Source organism: Morus notabilis, unplaced genomic scaffold (genome assembly GCF_000414095.1).
Source record: "Morus notabilis unplaced genomic scaffold, ASM41409v2 Scaffold2243, whole genome shotgun sequence".
Taxonomy (NCBI): domain Eukaryota; kingdom Viridiplantae; phylum Streptophyta; class Magnoliopsida; order Rosales; family Moraceae; genus Morus; species Morus notabilis.
The window spans coordinates 8,499-27,100 of NW_010360063.1; the positions used below are offsets into that span (position 1 = coordinate 8,499).

At 32.5% G+C, this 18,602-nt stretch overlaps 2 protein-coding genes across 2 annotated transcripts; one reads left to right on the top strand and one right to left on the bottom strand.

Moving 5' to 3' along the window:
- The first annotated feature begins 3,444 nt into the window (after positions 1–3,444).
- LOC21385288 (WD repeat-containing protein 43) lies at positions 3,445–7,868 on the top strand. The gene is given in 14 exon segments (XM_024164097.1): positions 3,445–3,665; positions 3,794–3,943; positions 4,064–4,179; positions 4,285–4,439; positions 4,915–5,003; positions 5,138–5,503; positions 5,506–5,695; positions 5,959–6,093; positions 6,217–6,380; positions 6,471–6,550; positions 6,684–6,795; positions 6,995–7,069; positions 7,158–7,304; positions 7,571–7,868. Coding segments are annotated over 13 exon segments (1,869 nt in total). The 5' UTR covers positions 3,445–3,575; the 3' UTR covers positions 7,571–7,868.
- Positions 7,869–11,951: 4,083 nt separating this feature from the next.
- On the bottom strand, positions 11,952–13,661 carry LOC21385289 (leucine-rich repeat extensin-like protein 3). Its single transcript, XM_010095823.2, has 3 exons — positions 13,585–13,661; positions 13,414–13,498; positions 11,952–13,148 (listed from the first exon to the last, which is right to left on the bottom strand). Exons 1-3 carry the CDS (start codon positions 13,600–13,602, stop codon positions 12,304–12,306), a joined length of 948 nt encoding a protein of 315 aa, XP_010094125.2. The 5' UTR covers positions 13,603–13,661; the 3' UTR covers positions 11,952–12,303.
- Between the last annotated feature and the right edge of the window lie 4,941 nt (positions 13,662–18,602).

Here is an 18,602-nt window from a genome sequence, read left to right on the forward strand (position 1 = left end):
TCTGTGGCCATACTCTCTTTTCTACCCAATGTTTTGCCATATTATTGTATGTGATGTGATTTTAATTGTTATTTTAATATTTATTTATTAATGAGTATTATTATTTTAACCGTAAAATATTAATCTAATGATTATAATAAATAATATAGTTGATTACAAAAATTTATGACAATTAATAAAATTAAATTATTATCACGTCATGTCGTTAAATTTTTATATATTTAATAATAATCATTAATAAAAACGTAATCATTAAAAATTCATCTATATATATTTAGACGGGCAATAGAGGCCTTTCTATTCAAGTGGGATTATTTATTGTGATTTCTTAATTATGAAGTTTACCGTTGTGTTTTTCTATCTTATTTATGATGTTAAATAGAAATTTTTTTGTCCCATATAAAAGAAACTATGCGCTTAATTTTTTAAAGGCAGCAACTTTATCCATATCAACGAAAATCAAATTTTCCAAAAAGAAAAGAAAAAAAGATAAAATGTTCTCGAATGTAAGAAAATTTGAAGGTCAAAGTTAATAGTTCATTTTTAAAAAAACTAATATTTCTTCTATAAAGAGTAGTAGTGTTCTTCCTCAAAAAAAAAAAAAAAAAAAGAGTAATAGTGTCTTTTCCCACAACTAATATTGCCTAAGTTTGACATTGACGGATAATTTTGTCTAATTAAAAGAAAAAAAAAAGAGAGAATCTCGTTTTTTTTTTTTTTTGTTTTTTTTTGTTTTTGTTTTTTTTTAAACATAGTGTAGATTCTTGCATTTCCAATTGAACAAGGATGTTACTATTATAATTATTACTATTATTATCATTATATAAGTAAATTTATAAGGAAAGTTATCTTCGAATTTTTTATATAAGGAATTCAGATTTTTGTCTAATTTTAGTGTTTTAATTGGTATTTAATAAATCATATCATGCCACATTGTATAAAAAAATTAAATTGCTTTTTAACTAATTCATTTATACTTATTATGAGTTGATGCGGTATGATTTGATTAGTTAGACACCAATTAAGACATTAAAAATTAAATAGAAAATCAAGATCTACATATAACAAAATTAGTACAAATGGATTAAAACAACTTTTTTTCTTTGGCTAAAACTTTTTTTTTTTTAAAGTAAACTTATATGGTTGAAATACGTAAACATTTAAAGCACATGTATCTTATACTTTTGCATATTTATGCGGTGACACAACTAATGGATTTGATCGCTTTCATTGCGTTTGGATTCTTAATATATTGATATTCAATGACATAATTATATTCGACATAAGATAATAAGAATATAGAAAAAATCACATTTTCTTGGTCAAACATGCCATATAACCTAAGAGTATATTGGAACATCTATTGTTGTTGAAGATTAATTCACTAAATTAAGTTTGAAAAAGCCTATTTTCATGTACATGTGATGGTAATTGAAATTCACAAGTGATGTCTATACAAAAATTATATCATTTATTAAAGTTAATTGTTGTAATGATCATGACGACTTTACATTGAAAGGTTTGATATGTGACATAAAGAAATTGAAACAATCAAATCATGTGATTCGGTAAATTGGAACCTTTAACTGTAAGCAATGTTGTTGCTTATTAGATAAAAAAAAAAAAAAATAAGTGTTTAGGGAAATTATGATGATGATTTATAATTTCGTTTTGATACCTTCATCAATACTCTGGTAGCAATTTTGTTACTTAAAATTATAGTATTACCAATTAATTTTAATATTATGTTAGGATCGTTAACTATTATATAAAAAAAGTTGAGAGATCATATTTGTATCTATGTGGGACTAACGTGTAGCATTTGCTCCTTTTAGTCCAATAATAGAGCAGAAGGCCATTATTAACGAGAAACACATATGTGCCTTGCGGTTAGGTTGTGCATTATATCTTGACATTCAACCAGCAAAATTATGTCGTATGGGACAAAAAAGTGTCATGTGGTGTAGGTGTGTGTTGTGTACTAAACAATGTCACATGGTGGCATGCATGTTATGTGGGGATGGAGCCAGCTTTTTATTTCAGTGAGAACGTACACTAAATTATTTTTAATAAATTATTTTAGTGAGAACATATAAAAAAATATGTTTATTTTAATGGAAGCATATATTATTTTAATAAGAACTTAAATATAAAATTTAAAAATTTTAAAAATAATATTTTTAAAAAAAAAGTTAAGTGGGGCGGTGTCCCGCTCAGCTTCAAGTGGCTCTGCCACTTGTATTAGACGACTAATATACCTAAACACTCGTGATTTTCAAAGAAATCCTTTTGAAAAGTGATGCCGAAAGAAACAATGTCGTATGATCAAACAAAGGGGTGTCGTAGGGGTCGTTTTATATCAACGCGCTGTTGCGTGAAGAGAATTATGTCGTATAACGCCACCATTTGGTATGCATGATCGAGCCAATGGATTTGCTGGGGGTAAAACAATGTTGAAACTACCAAAGCAGAGGTAAAGTGGGAGTTGTAATGCATAGAAAGATAGGAAAGAGAAAAAACATCAACAATAATATGAAACGACTATGCTAGTGAAACTGTGTCCTTTGTGAAAAATGGTATCCCATAAATATAAAAGTATTTTATGCGTTTTTTTTTATTATTTAAAAAAGCTATTAGATGGGACATGGTACCATAATCCTAATTCCTTAACGATGTTGTTCAGAAAAAAGAAGTCGTATTTAGAAACTACATCGTATGAATGAAATGATGTCGTAACACGAGATGGTTCCATATACAAAACAATGTCGTTCATGCAAACAATATAACATTGCCGTCGACATAAAAAAAGGAGAAATAATACTGCAAAAAGAAAAAAAAAAGAAAAAGAGAACATCGGGAAATGTCGTAGGCTTGCCACTTTTAGACTCTAGTTATTAGGCCGTACCACTTCTATCTATGTAAAAATTACACTATATGGAATATTTCAAAAAGTGAATTGAAATATAAGAATTCTTTTGGAATATTTTAAGAATAACAAAATTACCAGTAATTATTATAATGATTTTTATGTTACAAAATTATTAATGATTATATAATGATTTAAATTTTTAATATTTGTAAGATAAGATATTCTAAAAACTTTTGCTAATTTTCAACATGACTGAGATTATTTCTAACTCACCTGTGATTAAACTTTCCAAACGTATAGTTGTATAAAAATGGATTAGTGAGGACCAATAACGTCGGTAAATGATAAAAATGGATGTCGTATGTTAAAACTACCGTCGTACTATCGAAATGCGTCGTACAGCAGGACTATACCTGTATGACGTCGTTTGAATAAATGCTGTCGTACGTTCACAAATATGTCGTTTTACATATTTAGACAAGCCCAAAGAACAATGTCCGAGCCCAGAGATCCAGGTCCATTAGGGAGGCCCTTTTTTGTCTTTCTAAGAGAACGACGCATCCGTAATACACGCACAAAAACCCAGCCAGGGGTTTTACTTCTCTTCCCTCCTCTCCTCTCTTCTCCGTCGCCGTCTCTCAGCTGAGTCAGTTTCTCTCTCTCTCTCTCTCTCTCTCTCTCTGGTGGGAGAAAACGACAACAAGAAATGGGGTCCTCGGATATCAGAGACCTCTTGACGGCGTTTAGTCCTTCCATGGACTTGTTCGCCATCAGCGCCGGGGATGGTCGAATTAAGGTACTCCGGTTCCTCCCCTGTCGTTTATCCATTTCATTTGATGAACTGAGAGCTGGGGTTGTTTCAGAATTTAATTTCCTCTTTTTTTTTTTTTTTTTTTTTTTTTTTTTTTTTTTTTTTCAATTTAGATATGGGACACAGTGAAGGGTCAAGTCCAGACCGAATTCACGGACATGGTAGGATCAGAAGAGACGAGCTTATTGGCGAAACCAGAAAGAGAAAGAGGACACCTTTCTGTTGATTATACGTGCATGAAGTGGTTCTCTTTGGAAAGAAAGGTCTTGGTTTTTTTTATTTTTTATTTATTTTTAACACAAGAAAAAGTCACTAGATTTTTGTTTAGTTTAGTTTAGATTATTTTTTTATTTTTTTTTAATATTGGGAAATGGTTGCAGCAGAAGAAAAGGAAGCTCGGGAGCTCATTGTTGATTCTAGGGACAGGAAGCGGCGACGTTTTGGCACTTGATGTGTCTGCTGGGCAGTTGAAGTGGAGAGTTAGTGATTGCCATCCTGGGTTAGTTTTTTGTTTTTGTTTTTGTTTTTTTTTAAATAAAATGGGTTTTGTTTGTTTTATTGGGGAGGTTTGATTGAACAAGCTCAAATCTTGGTTAATATGCAGGGGTGTTAGTGCCATATCGTTTTCTAGAAACGTTTCGTGTATTTACACGGCAGGTTCAGATGGGATGGTGTGTCAAATTGATCCCTTGACAGGAAACCTGTTGGGGAAGTTCAAAGCTTCCACAAAAGCTTTATCCTCTATGTCTGTTTCTCCTGGTGTGTCTCCTTTTCTTGCTTTTTTAGCAGTATGGTATTTTGCTTAAATGTTGTTTTCTTTTATAACATATGGTCCGAGAGTGTATTGTACTGGGTTCAATGTATGAGATGCAGTTTTTTGGCTTATGTAAATTCGAACAATTTATAGTGGATTTTGAAAACTGTGGCCAAGAATCCAGTGGCCAAAGTTGTCAGCAATCTTAACTCGATAGGCTAACTAGGTTGTAATTAGTTTGAAAATTCTAGTTATGAGTACTCCTCTTAATCATACTTGGTTGTGGATAAGTATGGTAAGTGTTATGGGGAACATAGTCGCTCTCATTTCTCATTTCTTTTCATTGCAATCTCCTTTGTTTCATGTATGGATCATGTGAAAAGACTTCAGACGGTCCCATAAAAATGTGTTATTTTTGATAGAATGTGTTATTTTTTGCTTTTCTGATACATCTATTGCATGGTGTTGTCTCTAAACCAGATGGAAGTGTAATAGCAACTGCAGCTGGGCAATTGAAGACATTTGGTTCTTCTGATCACAAAAAGATGCAGAAGTTCTCTGGGCATCCAGTGAGTCTTTGCAGTTATATATTCTGTCTTTATATCATTTCTTGTTTTCTTCCTAAAATTTAAGTGCAATTTTTGTCCAAGGGCCATATCTTCTTTCTCTATGCATTTGCTGAAATTTCTCATTTATTCAATAGGGACCTGTTCGCTGTTTGATATTTAGTGAAGATGGAAAATACATTCTTTCATCTGCAGTCAGTGAAAGATACATTGCAGTTTGGAGTGTTGGTGGCAGCAAAAATCAATCAGCAAGTTGCGTTCTCGCTATGGAGCACCCTGCCGTCTTCATAGATAGCAGGTGTGTGAACAGTGGAGATGACGATGCTGGTCTATACATATTGGCCATATCGGAAAATGGTGTTTCTTACTTTTGGTTTGGACAAAATATTGAGCAATTACGGAATGCGAAGCCTACAAAAATATCAATATCATATGAAGAAATTTCCTCTAAAAGTTACAAGGGTGCATTGCCTACCATATTCGCCGCAATACTGCAAGGTTCTGCTGAACTCGCTTCAGACCTGCTTCAGGGCAGGTGTTTGTTGCTTATGGATCACTAGTTAAGCCATCATTTCAGAAAATCTTGGTGTGTTACGGCACAGACATCAAATTGAGCAGCTCTAGTGATGGGGTCCTTTTGCCATTGACCCAATCACTCGTCAAATCTAAGAAAGGACGAGATGTGAAAAGTGGAGGTAGGCTTGATTATGATTCCTTGGAGTGACTTCACAATCTTCCGAAAATTTGTTAAAACCAGAAACATTTTCTTCTTGTATGGGCCTCTGCAAAAGTTCTCTTTGTTGTTAGCATTTTTTGAATTCTTGTTAGCATATATTCCTTCAACACTATCGTACCCTAAAGTCAAAAGTTGCTATGCTTCTATAATTTTTATAGTTCTATATAAACAGTTCTGGTCATGCATTGTAGCTAAATTGTGTTCTTATTTTATTTTTATCAGTTGTCGCCCTGGACCGTGCAAATGCTGAGGACGCTCTACTTCCTATTCCCAAGGTTTTTGAGGGAAGGAATAGAAACGAAACTTTGGGTGTTGACGATGGTGAGAGAATGGCAGATGGGCTTGTGAAGAGCAAAGGTAAGAAAGTAAACATGCTTCCAAGGATTTCTCTGGGAATACTCCTGAATGTGTTCTGGTGCAACATTGTTCTGATTGTGTGCCACCTTGTTTGCTTTTGCTCATTTTCTGCTGGGTGTGCAGATGACATTGCAGTAATGGAAGTTGATACCGAAGTAATCTGCATGGAGGACCGGCTGAGATCATTAGGACTACTTAGCGAAACAGATGATACTACATCAAAGTCCATGAAAAACTCTGCAGTACTTGAGGGCATTAACCTTGAAGCGCTGATGCCACAAAAGAAGGTTCATTTTCTTCCACTGTTTTTCTTTTGAGGAATTTTGGGGACAACATTATGTCAACTTACTCATGTTTTGGTAATTCCTTTTCACCAGATGAAGGCAGCTGTGTTGTCGAAAGTACCTACCGATGCTTACAAGTTACTCAGAGTCTTGTTGACTATGTGGCAGTCAGGGTTTGTTCTTGTACTTCAATTCTTTCATATGTGTGTTTAATTGATTATGATTCCTTTGGAGAATATTCTGCGTTCGGACTTAAACCTTTTTTTCTTTTCTTTTTTCCCCCCTTCGTTCAATTTCCTTTAATAGGTTGTATAATGGAAAGACTGTTATACCATGGATCTATAGCATATTGGTTTATCATAGTCGCCATCTCATGTCTGAAGAATCAGCGACTCAGACGCTTAATTCCTTGATCAAGGTAATATGTGACGAAGTATTGTTATTACTGTACGACTCCGAACATTTTGACTTTTTCTTTCAGATTATGTTTTCCTCTCTCATTTGTATGCTAAAAATAGAGCTTCTAGAAAACCATTTTGCTACACTGCCTTCAGTGGATCAAAGCCTACTTTCGCACCGCAAATGACATAAATTTTCATGTGGGTTTCTCCAATCAGGTTTGCAAATCTAGAGGGGCAGCTATCGAACCTTTGTTACAATTGTCGGGTCGTTTGCAACTCGTGATAGCACAGGTTAGTAACTACCAATTCTTTGCATAATGTCATTATCTATGTGAAGTTTATTGGTATCTTGATTGTGTTCTTAAGTGTCCTTAAGCAGATTAACAAAGCAGCACATCCAGAAACACCATTAACACGAGAAGAAAACCAGAATGATGACAGCGACGATGACGGAAATGAAGAAGTAGATGACGTTCTTTACAAGGAAGAAGATAGTGAATCTGAAATAAGCAGTGAAGATGACTAGGTAGGTAAATTCATTTGTGTGAGTTTAGCCACACTAGTCGACATATTTCCTACACAAATTATATCTTGGGTACTGAATACTGGTGTTCATCACTGCCGGTGATGCATCACCGCACGTGTGTCCGTAAAAAAGAGCTGTAATATGACGAAAAGTAAAGAAACTGTATCTTACTTGGCTTGTTTTTGTTTTTGTTTTTTTTGTGGTGTGTGTGATGTGGAAATGTACTAGCTTGATTTCAGGTGGTTATTTGTTATTCCGTGTTGCAGTTAAAGAAGTTTCACGAGGACGCCTTCGTTTCGGGTTTTAAGAAAGGTTCTAATAGCGAGCTTGCCTGCAACTAAGCTTCTGAACGTGCGGTTTAGCTGGTTGTTCGTTCTCATCGAGTACGTAGCCTACAATTTTGTTTAGCTTCCTCTTCTCATGGATAAGATATTGGATTTTGCTAATTCAGATAAATTACAGTTTTGTTTTCTGTTCTATATTTGGCTGTAATGTAATTCTTAAATAGGTCTATTGGTGTATATTATTTGTTGAAGAACAAGCAATTTTTGAAGAAACTTGTGCTTGTTCTGTGTAAACTCTTTTGATGTCGATCTTATTGCTAAGATATATGAAAAAAGGCGGTCAAAAGATTTTTAGATTCTTGATCTCTTCTAAAAGGCGAGTTTCCTGATTTACTGTTAATACATGATATTGATATATATATATATATTGAAAGGTAACTTTTTTTGAATAATTTGTCAATGGCGTCCCTTGTAGTATAGGAAAAAGAACTTACGTTGTGAATGGATTGTTTCAAATTTCAGGGCCCGTTTGTTAATATTTTCGAAATGATTTTTTTTTTTGGGTACGGAAGTAAAAATAAGATTGTTTTAAGAATTATTTTGAGACTGATTATGAAATTACGTTTAGTTATTAATTTCTTAAGAGATTTTTTAAAGTATAATAAAAAAGTGAAATCGTGTTTGGTTATAATTATTAATTAATATATTATAATATTGTTTATAAGAATTAAAAAATGAAAACAAAAAAGGAAAAATAATTTTTAACCGTTTTTTAATTCATTCATAAAAATCATCCACAGTATTTTTTGTTTTTGTTTTTGTTTTTATTTTCAAAATATTTGCTAAACAAACACAATTTGTATATTATTTTTATTTTCGTGTCTTAAAAAAATGAAGAAATGTTTTAAAAAATAATCAAAAACTAATTCCAAACGCACCTCTGTTCTTGGTTTGAATTTATGTTATGAGAAAAGGTTTTTATTCTCTCATTTACTTTTCGTTTCAATTTTAAGATGTCAAATCAGAGATTGCATTGTTATTTTATTTTATTATTTTTTTTCCTAAAGAAAATGGAAAATGACATTTTTATTTCTGTTGTGCTCTAAAAAATCCAGTAATCGTTTGCTGTTTTATTTGGCTATTCATCTTTGAACAAGGTTTTTCTCTAGGCATGTTGCCGTGTTACGATGTTTGTCGTTGTTTCTACTGTCTGATCCAAGAGGTTGTCGTTTTTGTGATAGATTGATAGATCTTGTCCGTTGTTTGTAGTTAGTGTCATTTATAAGAATGCAGTGTTTAAGGGTGTTTGAAGTCGGTTTGGGCAGATTTTTTTAGAAACTATTAACTAAACCAAAAATATTTATTTGGGTAGTTTGGGCGGTTTGATAATTTTGACAAAAACTAAATTAAACTAAATCACTCATAAACGGTATGGGCGATTTAGTTTGGACAGTTTGAGCTTAAGACTAAAAATGCTATCAATAATTCATAAAAAAGTTTCACCATTCAAAGCATTAATACAAATCAACAAAAATATGATGGAGTGTATTTTATAAGTGTAGAACTTTTATTATGACCAACAAAAACTAAAATAAATATAAAATATTTTAAAACTAAAAAATTATATTTGTATACTTTTAGGGGGATTATTGGGCGGTTTAAGGAGTCCAAACCACCCAAAAACTAGATTAAAAACCGACCAAATTGCCCAATAATCAAAAAATAATTAACGATTTAGTTCGATTTGATTTAGATTGGGCGGTTTTCTCGTTTTAGTGGTTTTTTTGTACACCCCTAGCAGTGTTGGGGCCGCATTGTTTTGATTAAATATTCTCATTCAATAGTAGCTGCTATGTTGGTTGTGTATTAGACCATCTCGAATGTAAATGTTAATGTCAATTGTATATTTAACACTAACAGTATGATAGGGCATTGCTATTTTTATTTATGCGTTAATGCATAATGCTATTTAAAATGCTAAATTTATTTTTTCCTATCATTATTAAGCTTTGAAAGTTGTAAAAATAGAATTTATTTTTAAAATAATTTAAAAATGTAAAAGTTGTAACAGTCAAATAAAAAAATAAACATATCAATCAATAGGAGTTAAATATCAAATTTGACATGTGCTATACTTAATTGAAAATTTACCACAAATTATAACATATGAAAAATTTAACATAATAAATGACATTATATTGAAGAGTGTATTTTGAGCTCAAATATTGAATTCATAATATAGCATTGCAATGCTCTTATAGTCGTGTGCCATTTCTAAAATTACAGTAGTTTGTCTCTAGAAAATGATGTCGTTTTTAACTTATTGCCATTTTTCTATCTTTTTGTCGTTTTTCATGCTTATGTGGTTGGTTTTAGCAGATAACGTCGCTGGTAAAATCTTTTTTTTTTTTTTTTGAATTGTAAATATTGTCATATGAGATCTTTTATTTTCTTTATTGAATCACCGTTGTTTGTATGGTGCTGAGATTTTAAAACGTTTTTATTCGTTTGCATGAGTACTGCTGTTCCGTATTCCTAGTAAAACGGAACGCCGGATTTTGATGCATCGTCAGATGTCGTTTTTTTCTGAAGTACCGTTGTTTATTAAGTTCTAGTCGTTTGTATAAGATGTCATCGTTTGTATAGCCGGATTTCCCGTTGTTTTCGCTACGCTGTCAATCATATTTCTATTCTTTAGCCAAAAGGACAAAAAAAAAAAAATATCAATCATAGTTCTATTAACCCTGCCGTTTGTACGATACATTGTCGTTTTCAATATAACTATTGTTTGTTGTGTGGAATATGTTGTCGTTTTAAAAAATAGTTGTCTGTCTTTATGAGATATATTCATCTATTTGACTGTCATTCCGATTATTGTCGTTTTTTATAAAATATTGATGTTTACACTTGTCCCCAATTTTTCTATGATAATGTTTTGTTTTCTCAAGTTTTGTTGTTTTTATTTGTATGACTCAATTATTTGAAATAATGTCGTTTCTAATGTCATTGTGGTTTCTTAAAATACATATAGCATGTTTGTTTCACAACTCAAATTAAGAACTTGAGTTCTTATATGTAAAGGAAAAACCCTGTAGCGAAAAAATTAAATTTAAATTTTTTTGAGAGAAAATATTATAATAATAGAACTTAAGTTGTGACTTGAGTTTTGAAAAAAACAAGGCCACATTTGTCTTTTAACTTAATGTCGTTTGTAAGATTTTTTTCGTTTTAAAGATATTTTGGCTTCTATTACCGTCGTTTTCGTTATTCTCATCTCCACTCAATGTTGCACATAGAACGTTATCGTTCTTAAATTACTGTATGTATTGCAAGAACATCGTCCGTTTTCAAACATTGTCGTTTGTTCATCCTGAACCTAGTTTTCATCGTGATCTTCTTATAGAAAAGCCTTAACCGTCATACTTAAAAGATTTAGGGCTCTTTACAGCAACACCACAAATTTTAAGCTTGGATTGATATATGCCATCAAACATAAACTATTGTAGCGAATACCAAAGCCAAAGATACTTAAAAATCGTAAAATCCATAAAAATCACAAATACATACATGAAAAACCACAAAACTCTTGCAAAATCTAAAAATAATGAATGAAATATACAAAAGTACAAATATAATTGTGCTTAGTACACAAAATTTAAATGATGTCACCGTGGTATATTTTGTAATAGTTTTAGTACCCATGACAAAAGCCAATCCAACCTTAAAAATCACGGTATATTGCCTAAATATCTCAAAGATTGAGATATCAATTATGAATGCGGAATTTAATTATTGTCTTGATGCAGTGTTGCTACATGGAATTTTCACACGTATAATTTTGGTTGTTGATTTTGGGTATGAGTTTAATAGAGAAATACAAAATGAGAAGTATATGAGGTGTATGATTCAATTGTGATTTTCTGCCATGACCGAAAGTGAACGTTACTTGCACATTATGAGTGAACTACTATATAATTTTATGTATTATTGTTTGGTTTTTCTTTCATTTTATTTGCTCTTGATTGTTAGTAGAAAATTAACACGTCCAATTCTGATGATTTTAATTATTTTTCCTCAATAATTTAATCTTCAGGCCGTCCAAATAAATTAACAATTAAGGTTACGTTTCTAATCTTACATATATTCCCCAATATTTGTAGAGCTGGTTTTTAATTAATTATCTTTTACGTACCCGTATTTTATTAGTCGGATGGCATTCATGCATGTTTAAAATATAACATCCTCTCGATGCTTAAGAATAAACTTCCCAATAAATTCTATAAAAAGAAAAACCGACATTTGTGGAGAAAGGTCGGGAAAAAAAAGAGAGAGAGAGACCATAAAAAAACCAAAAGAAGGGCTACAAATTAGTCTGGTTCCTGAACAAAGTTAGCTTTAATTTTATGGATTCTTTTTACACAAAATGAATTCCAGGCAGCATGTAGTCACAATAATAGCCTTGATGATCTCCTCACAAGTGGAATCCAGAATCTATTCTTCCAGCACTAACAAGCATGGAATCTAATTCCTCCCATTTTAAACATACCCACATGCTTATAATATTTAATAAAAAATACCACTACTATACCCATAAAAAACATGTAATTACTTTTATCCCCCATTAAAACTTGATTAATTACTTCCTCATCATCACCCCTTTGGAGGCATAATAAACAGTACTTATCTCCGTTTTAGCACCTAACTTCTTTTTTGTTTTACACTATTCTACATGCGTTAGGATTTTCATCACTGAAAATGGACGTGATATTCCCATTGCTGCTAGTACTCCCATTGTTGTAGTAATAATACTGATTTTGGTCATAATCATAGTTGTTGTACATCCGCTCCATTCTAGGGTAGTAATGCGCTTGTGGTCTTGGTGGTGATCTGACATACTCATATTCTGTCACATAAGGCGATGGTGTGTGCATGTTGTAGCTTTGTGTCACATAGACTGGCTGCGGCTGCTGCTGCGGTTGCGGCGGCTGCGGTTGCAGCTGTGGCTGCGGCGGGGGTGGGACGGGTGACACATGTACCGGGACCGGTGACACGTGTACTGGTCCCTCTTGTGGGTGTCCTTGGCTATTGTGGTACTTGTTCCAGTACGCATTATAGCCATGGTGTCCATAGCTATACCTATAGCCATAATCAGGTGGGTTATGGTATATGACATGAACACCTCCCACATCTTTCGGTCCTGAGGCTGCAGGCTGGCCTGCAGCCCCAGGGGAGGGTTGTGGCTCTGGCGGCGGGTTGTCAGGCGGCGGCTGGTCCTTAGGGGGCTCGGCCGGGGGAGCCTGTTCGGGCGGTGGGGAGGGTTCGGACGGTGGAGGGTTGGCTGCAACTTGGGGTGGTGGTGGTTCATTAGGATTGGTGTTGTTACCTTCTTGTGGCGCAGGTTGATCGGTTGGTGGTGGGGGTTCTTGTGTTGGTTCTGTGTGGGAGCAAATTGTGGCTATCTTTCTTGTCTTCCTAATTGCTTTCACAATCTTTTCTGGATCTGCCCACCCAATTATTGTCAACTTCTGTTGAGGGAAATCAATGTACAAATCATATATACCTGTGGGGGCAAAACAAAACGAGAAAGAAAATTAGGACATGCCCAAATTATCGTCTTTTGTTAATAGTTTGCCTTTTGGTTTAGGATATTATATCAGGAAGTAATAGTATTCTCATAATTATCTTATCAAGTTTTCTGTTAGTTTTTCTTGTTTTATCAAGTACCGAATTCCGCTGCACCAAGTAGTACTCTTGAGGAGGTCATCAAGAATGCATAGATTTTGACGTGACAAAAAAAAAAAACCATATTTATGTAAAAAGCTTACCATTTATTCCATGAAGAGCTTTCTTGATCTTCTGAACGCACCCATTACAGTCCATTCGGACCTGTATCTCCGTGACTCGAGGTTTCTGCATTAGATGATCAAAAGGAAATCTATAAAAAATTCTCGTTATGTAAGAATAAGATGGTGTTATTTATTAGGAGGAGCACATACCTCTAATTCTGGTACCATTAGGAAGAAATGGAGGGAATATAGAAAAAAAACTTATTTTTTCTTTCTTTTGGTGGGAGATGAAGAAGTTGGAGAGTAGTATTGAAGAATCAAGAGGTGGAGGCATTTATTTTGTGTAAGCCTTGGAAGGAATATTTGAAAGGCAAAAGATGTGGGGCATGCAAAGAATCTCTTTACATGAAAGGGAAAGGGTGAGGAAGAGAGATTGGTGCTTGATCACCAGAGAGAGAGAGAGAGAGAGAGAGAGAGAGAGAGAGAGAGAGAGAGAGAGAGAGAGAGAGAGAGAGAGAGAGAGAGAGCAAAACTCAAAAGGGTCTTTTTTATTTTATATATTTTTTTTTTTGGTATGGACATTGCAAGTTTGAGCTAAAAGGAATTTTCTTTTTATTGTATGTTTTTGCTTTATGATAAGATGGACATACATAATTGAGGGGAAATTTGTTTATGTTAGGATATCCAAAACCGACCATGGAAAAGAATTTAAAGATAGAAAAAAGACTATTTTCTTGTACATTTTCCCATCAGTCAAAAACAATCAAAGTAGCTTTTGAGGTTGTAAGGATATCCACTCCCATGGAATCCTTTTCTGTCAAGGAAAGATCACTCTAGATATATATAAAAAACGATAAACATTGTTATGTTTTCTTTGATGCATATCTATTGGGTTTTGCAAGGCACAAACCTTCTTTCTCTTTTTCCATAAAAAGGTTGATGGAAGTTTGTAAATTAGATTCTTTGATTGGGATTTTTTTAATAATTGCACTCTCATCTTTAATCTTATCATATGTTAGCTAATGAATTGGGATTTGTTTCATTTTGTGATATGGAATGAAACTGCTTTTGTTCTAATATTTCTTTCCTACTGTTGGAATTTGGCCTAAGTTTAGGTGATAAAACTGAAATGGTTAACCAAGAAGACTCAAAACTGGTTGCAGCTTACTAAGGAATCTTCAAACCAATTAATGCATAATTTTCATTTGGTTGTGTGTCTTGGTTCATTGTCAAATATCACAATTCAAAAAGTTTCACTCAAAGAAGAAATTGTGACAAGGGCATTTTGTAACTTTTCTCAATGTGAGATTCCATTTTTCACAAACAAAATTACTTGATACTTTGGACATGATCTTACCCAATCTTTAGAACTTTGAACTTGATCGTCGAAAACATGGTGTACAACTAATAGATAAAGGGTAGAACCAAGTTGGTAGAAAAGTCAACTTAAAATTCCAACCATCAAAAACCTTCCATGTGTCACTAACATTATTGTTGAGCTTTTGCAAAAGAGAGTAGATTTCATAAATTATTATTATTATTGTTTTTTTTTTTGTTGCTGAAAAAGTAGATTTCAATAATTAGTTGTTTATGTTTTAGATGCCTTTTAATTGGTACCGTTAATTAAAAGTTTTTGTTTTTTGTTTTTTTGTTTTTTTTTGATAGTGGTCCTTTATGGAGATATTTCTTCTTTGGTATGATCTGTTTATTTTCAAGTTAAGCAAGTAGCATAACAATACATCTTTTGGTGCATTTAGAAATTTGTTTCTATATAAATACCAGCTTCCAATGTGTAACTATTTTTATGATTGTAAGTACAAAGTGGGAACAAGAAAAAGCTCAAAAAAAAAAAAAAATTAAAATATTGAAATATAAAAAGAACCAGCCTATACTTGAGGTCGGATCTAAAAAGCACTACATAATCTCTATTTAATTAGTTTTTCTATTAATAATTGATATTTCATAGCTCGTGGTCCTTTTTTTTTTTTTTTGGAATATGCAAAACAAAAGTGGTATAATTTTTGTTGTCATAGAAACTATAGCTTCCATCCATTTTATTGATTAATTTTATTGCATGAGTGAGTGGAAAGAATTATGCCATTTTAGGACAAACTAAACCTTTCATATGCAATAACCCGAAACTTTATATTCATACTCAAAAGTCAAAAAAGAGCCAATACGAATTCGACCTCTGGGATAAAAACAATAAATAAATAAAAAAATGGACCAATAGGTATAACTCAGTGCATTTTTGGATGAATTCTAGTGTTTCTACTGGAATTTTTCGGACTCTTTTTTTTTTTCTTTGGTTAGAAGAAAAGAATATGTACAATCTTCTGAATATGACAGAAAAAATACAAAAACAAATTAAAAAAAAAAACAGCAGCAGAAAATTATTGAGAGGCTAGAGGCCTTTGGTGAAAACAAAGTGCATTACCAAAAAGAAAGGTAAATTGACTAGCTCTCTTTTTGGCATCACAACAAATTTGTCAATATTACAGGCTGGCATTCCATGCCTTGAATTGCCATTCTTGTTTGAACATGGTGGCAAGAAATCATAGTAAAAATATGCAAGAGTGAAGAAAAATTTTGAGCTAATTTTCCTAGTTAGGCAAAACAAGAAAAAGAAAAAAAAAGAAAAAGAAAAAGAAAGAGAAAGACTTGATTAACATTTGTTTCCTTTGAGATAAAAAGATGCTTAGCTTGGACTAATAAAACTTATGTGTATTGTCTGTTCATTAATTAGGGGTGAAACTTATGACTTTGTTTATTCTAGATTCTATACTGATAGGACATATATTTGCCCCATATAACAACTAAGAAAGATTTGCTTGGCTAAAGCCAATATGGAATGGCATTGCTAGGTATTTCAATTATCTATCAATCTTCTGGGGTACTAAGGGCTTATTCTTTTGGGTGAAAAACTCAAAAAAAGGCAACTTGAGTTACAACTTTATTTGAGTTCATGTTCTTTTAAGTTTAAACTCGAGTTCAAACTCGAATTTAGGACTAAAACTCGAGTTTAAGTTTCCCCTTCAACTCGAATTCAGAAAATCGAACTCAAATTAATGAACAATATTTTTTCTTTTCTTAAAAATGCTATAATTTTTTCGTTTTAATTCTGACTGAGATGATTTTTTTTCTATGCGTTGACAACGAAAAGATGAATAAAACCCGACCCATATACCCTATTAAAATTTTTCATCAGCATTGAGTTTTTATTAAAATACTATCTAAATACAAATTCAAGTTTTGACTCACTCAAACACAAACTCAAAAAGATTCTTATCTCAAACCATAACTCAAATGTATACAACCAAACACAAACTCAAGTTACAAATTCAACTCAAGTTATAACTCAAATTCAACTCAAGAATTATACTCAAGTTAAACTCCAAAAGAACAAGCCCTAAATCTTGGCAAATGTGTAGTTAATTTTAGTTGAGAAAATACAATTTTTTCTATGAATAGACTTATTAATTGAAAAACGACAAGTTACTTGTTAATTATTTCATTTGGAACACAATAATCGGTAGATTACTTGGTATATACAGGAAAGAAAAATAATGTGGAGAAAGAAGAGTTTAGGAGAGCTGTCCTGTGTCTAAAGCAAGTCATGTTTAAGCACTTCTTGTGTAGTTTGATACCATTGAGGTTTGGGAAATACATAGTGACTAGTGAAATAGGATGAAAAGTCTCATTCCAAGCTAAAACACTGAGCAGTCAATTGCTCAAGAAAACTAATAATCACACAAGTTTTATTCACACAATGCGTTTATAAGTGTCAGATTGTGAATTTGTCCAATATCGCTAAGTTAACGGGCTGCTGGGATGTTTATATGTGGTTTGAACACCCTCTATCTTTTCTAATTTTTTGGTGGTTGTCCAATAAATAAAATAAGAGAGAAATTCCCTAGCTTAACATATGTTTGAGACTACTGAGTTCTAAGATTTTCTCAAGTTTGGAACTATATATGCACCGATGGACTGTGAAAAAGCATCAGAAAGGCTTTTGTTGAGGTATTCTTGTGAGTAGAATCATCAACCAAAACTGTTCTTTTTGTGTAGTTTATGGTTGATATGGCTTCCGCAGAGTCTTCACTCACCAATGAAGATGGATTGAGCACACTGATGGTAATTATTTCTCATTGTGCAAGAACGCCTCTTTGTAGCTGCAACATTATAATATGACGTCGTGGTTTTGGTTTTTTATTTTTTTAAAGTATTATGACGTCGTAGTTGTTTGTGAATATATTGGCTGTGTTTGGAATTGATCCCGTTTTTATTTTTTACGTTTTTTAATAAAGAAAAAATGAAAATATTTACAAAACGGCGTTTGGCACAATAAAGACAAAAAACGGAAATGAAAACGATTTTTTAGTTTAGTATAAAATGAGAGAGAAATAAAAAATGACTTTTAATCATTTTTCATTTTTTATTTTCGTTTTCTTCTCTCTCGAGCAGAGAGAAAGAGACAGAGATATTAATTGTTTTTTTATACTGAAACAATCTCTTGATAAATTACCAAATACGTCTTAAAAAATGATTTCTTCTGAGATTGAAAAAGTTTTTGTTTTCATTTTCATACAAAAAATAAAATTATTTTAAAACGAGTTTCAAACGCGCTCATTGTACTCTTACATTAATGTTGGTTTCCCTGTCGTTTACATGTTATTGTCATTTTAAAAGAGCTTAGCTTTTGAGGTTTTTTTGTCATTTTAAATTTTCACGTCGTTTTGTGATGTATTTGCTGTTTTTCCAGTTGATTTCTTTTGCCTTTTCTGTTCCTTTTTTTATTTTTAATTATTTTTAATTTTTATTTTCGTTTTTAAAGTTAATTTTTGCTTTTGCGATATTGTCGTCTTTGTTACATGTCGTTCTTCAATATTTTCACGGTCTCTCTGTTTCTACGTTTTCGATAGGTGATGATGTTGTTTTTCTTGCAGGCGTCTTATGTTACTTGTCCTCAATCCGATTATTGACGTCTTGCAAGTTGATGCCATTCTAGTCTCTTTTGCTCTTTTTGTTTCCTTTTCATATTTTTGTCGTTTTTCTCGCTGATATCGTTTATTATTTCCTGCCGCTTTCTATTAGTTTACGGTTTCCAGCTACTGTCGTTTTTCACGAATTTTCTTTCCTTGCTCGTTTCTTTAGTGCCAATTGTTTTTTTTTATTTTTTTATTTTTTTTATTTTTTTTATTTTTACTAGTTACTATTTGTTACTAGTT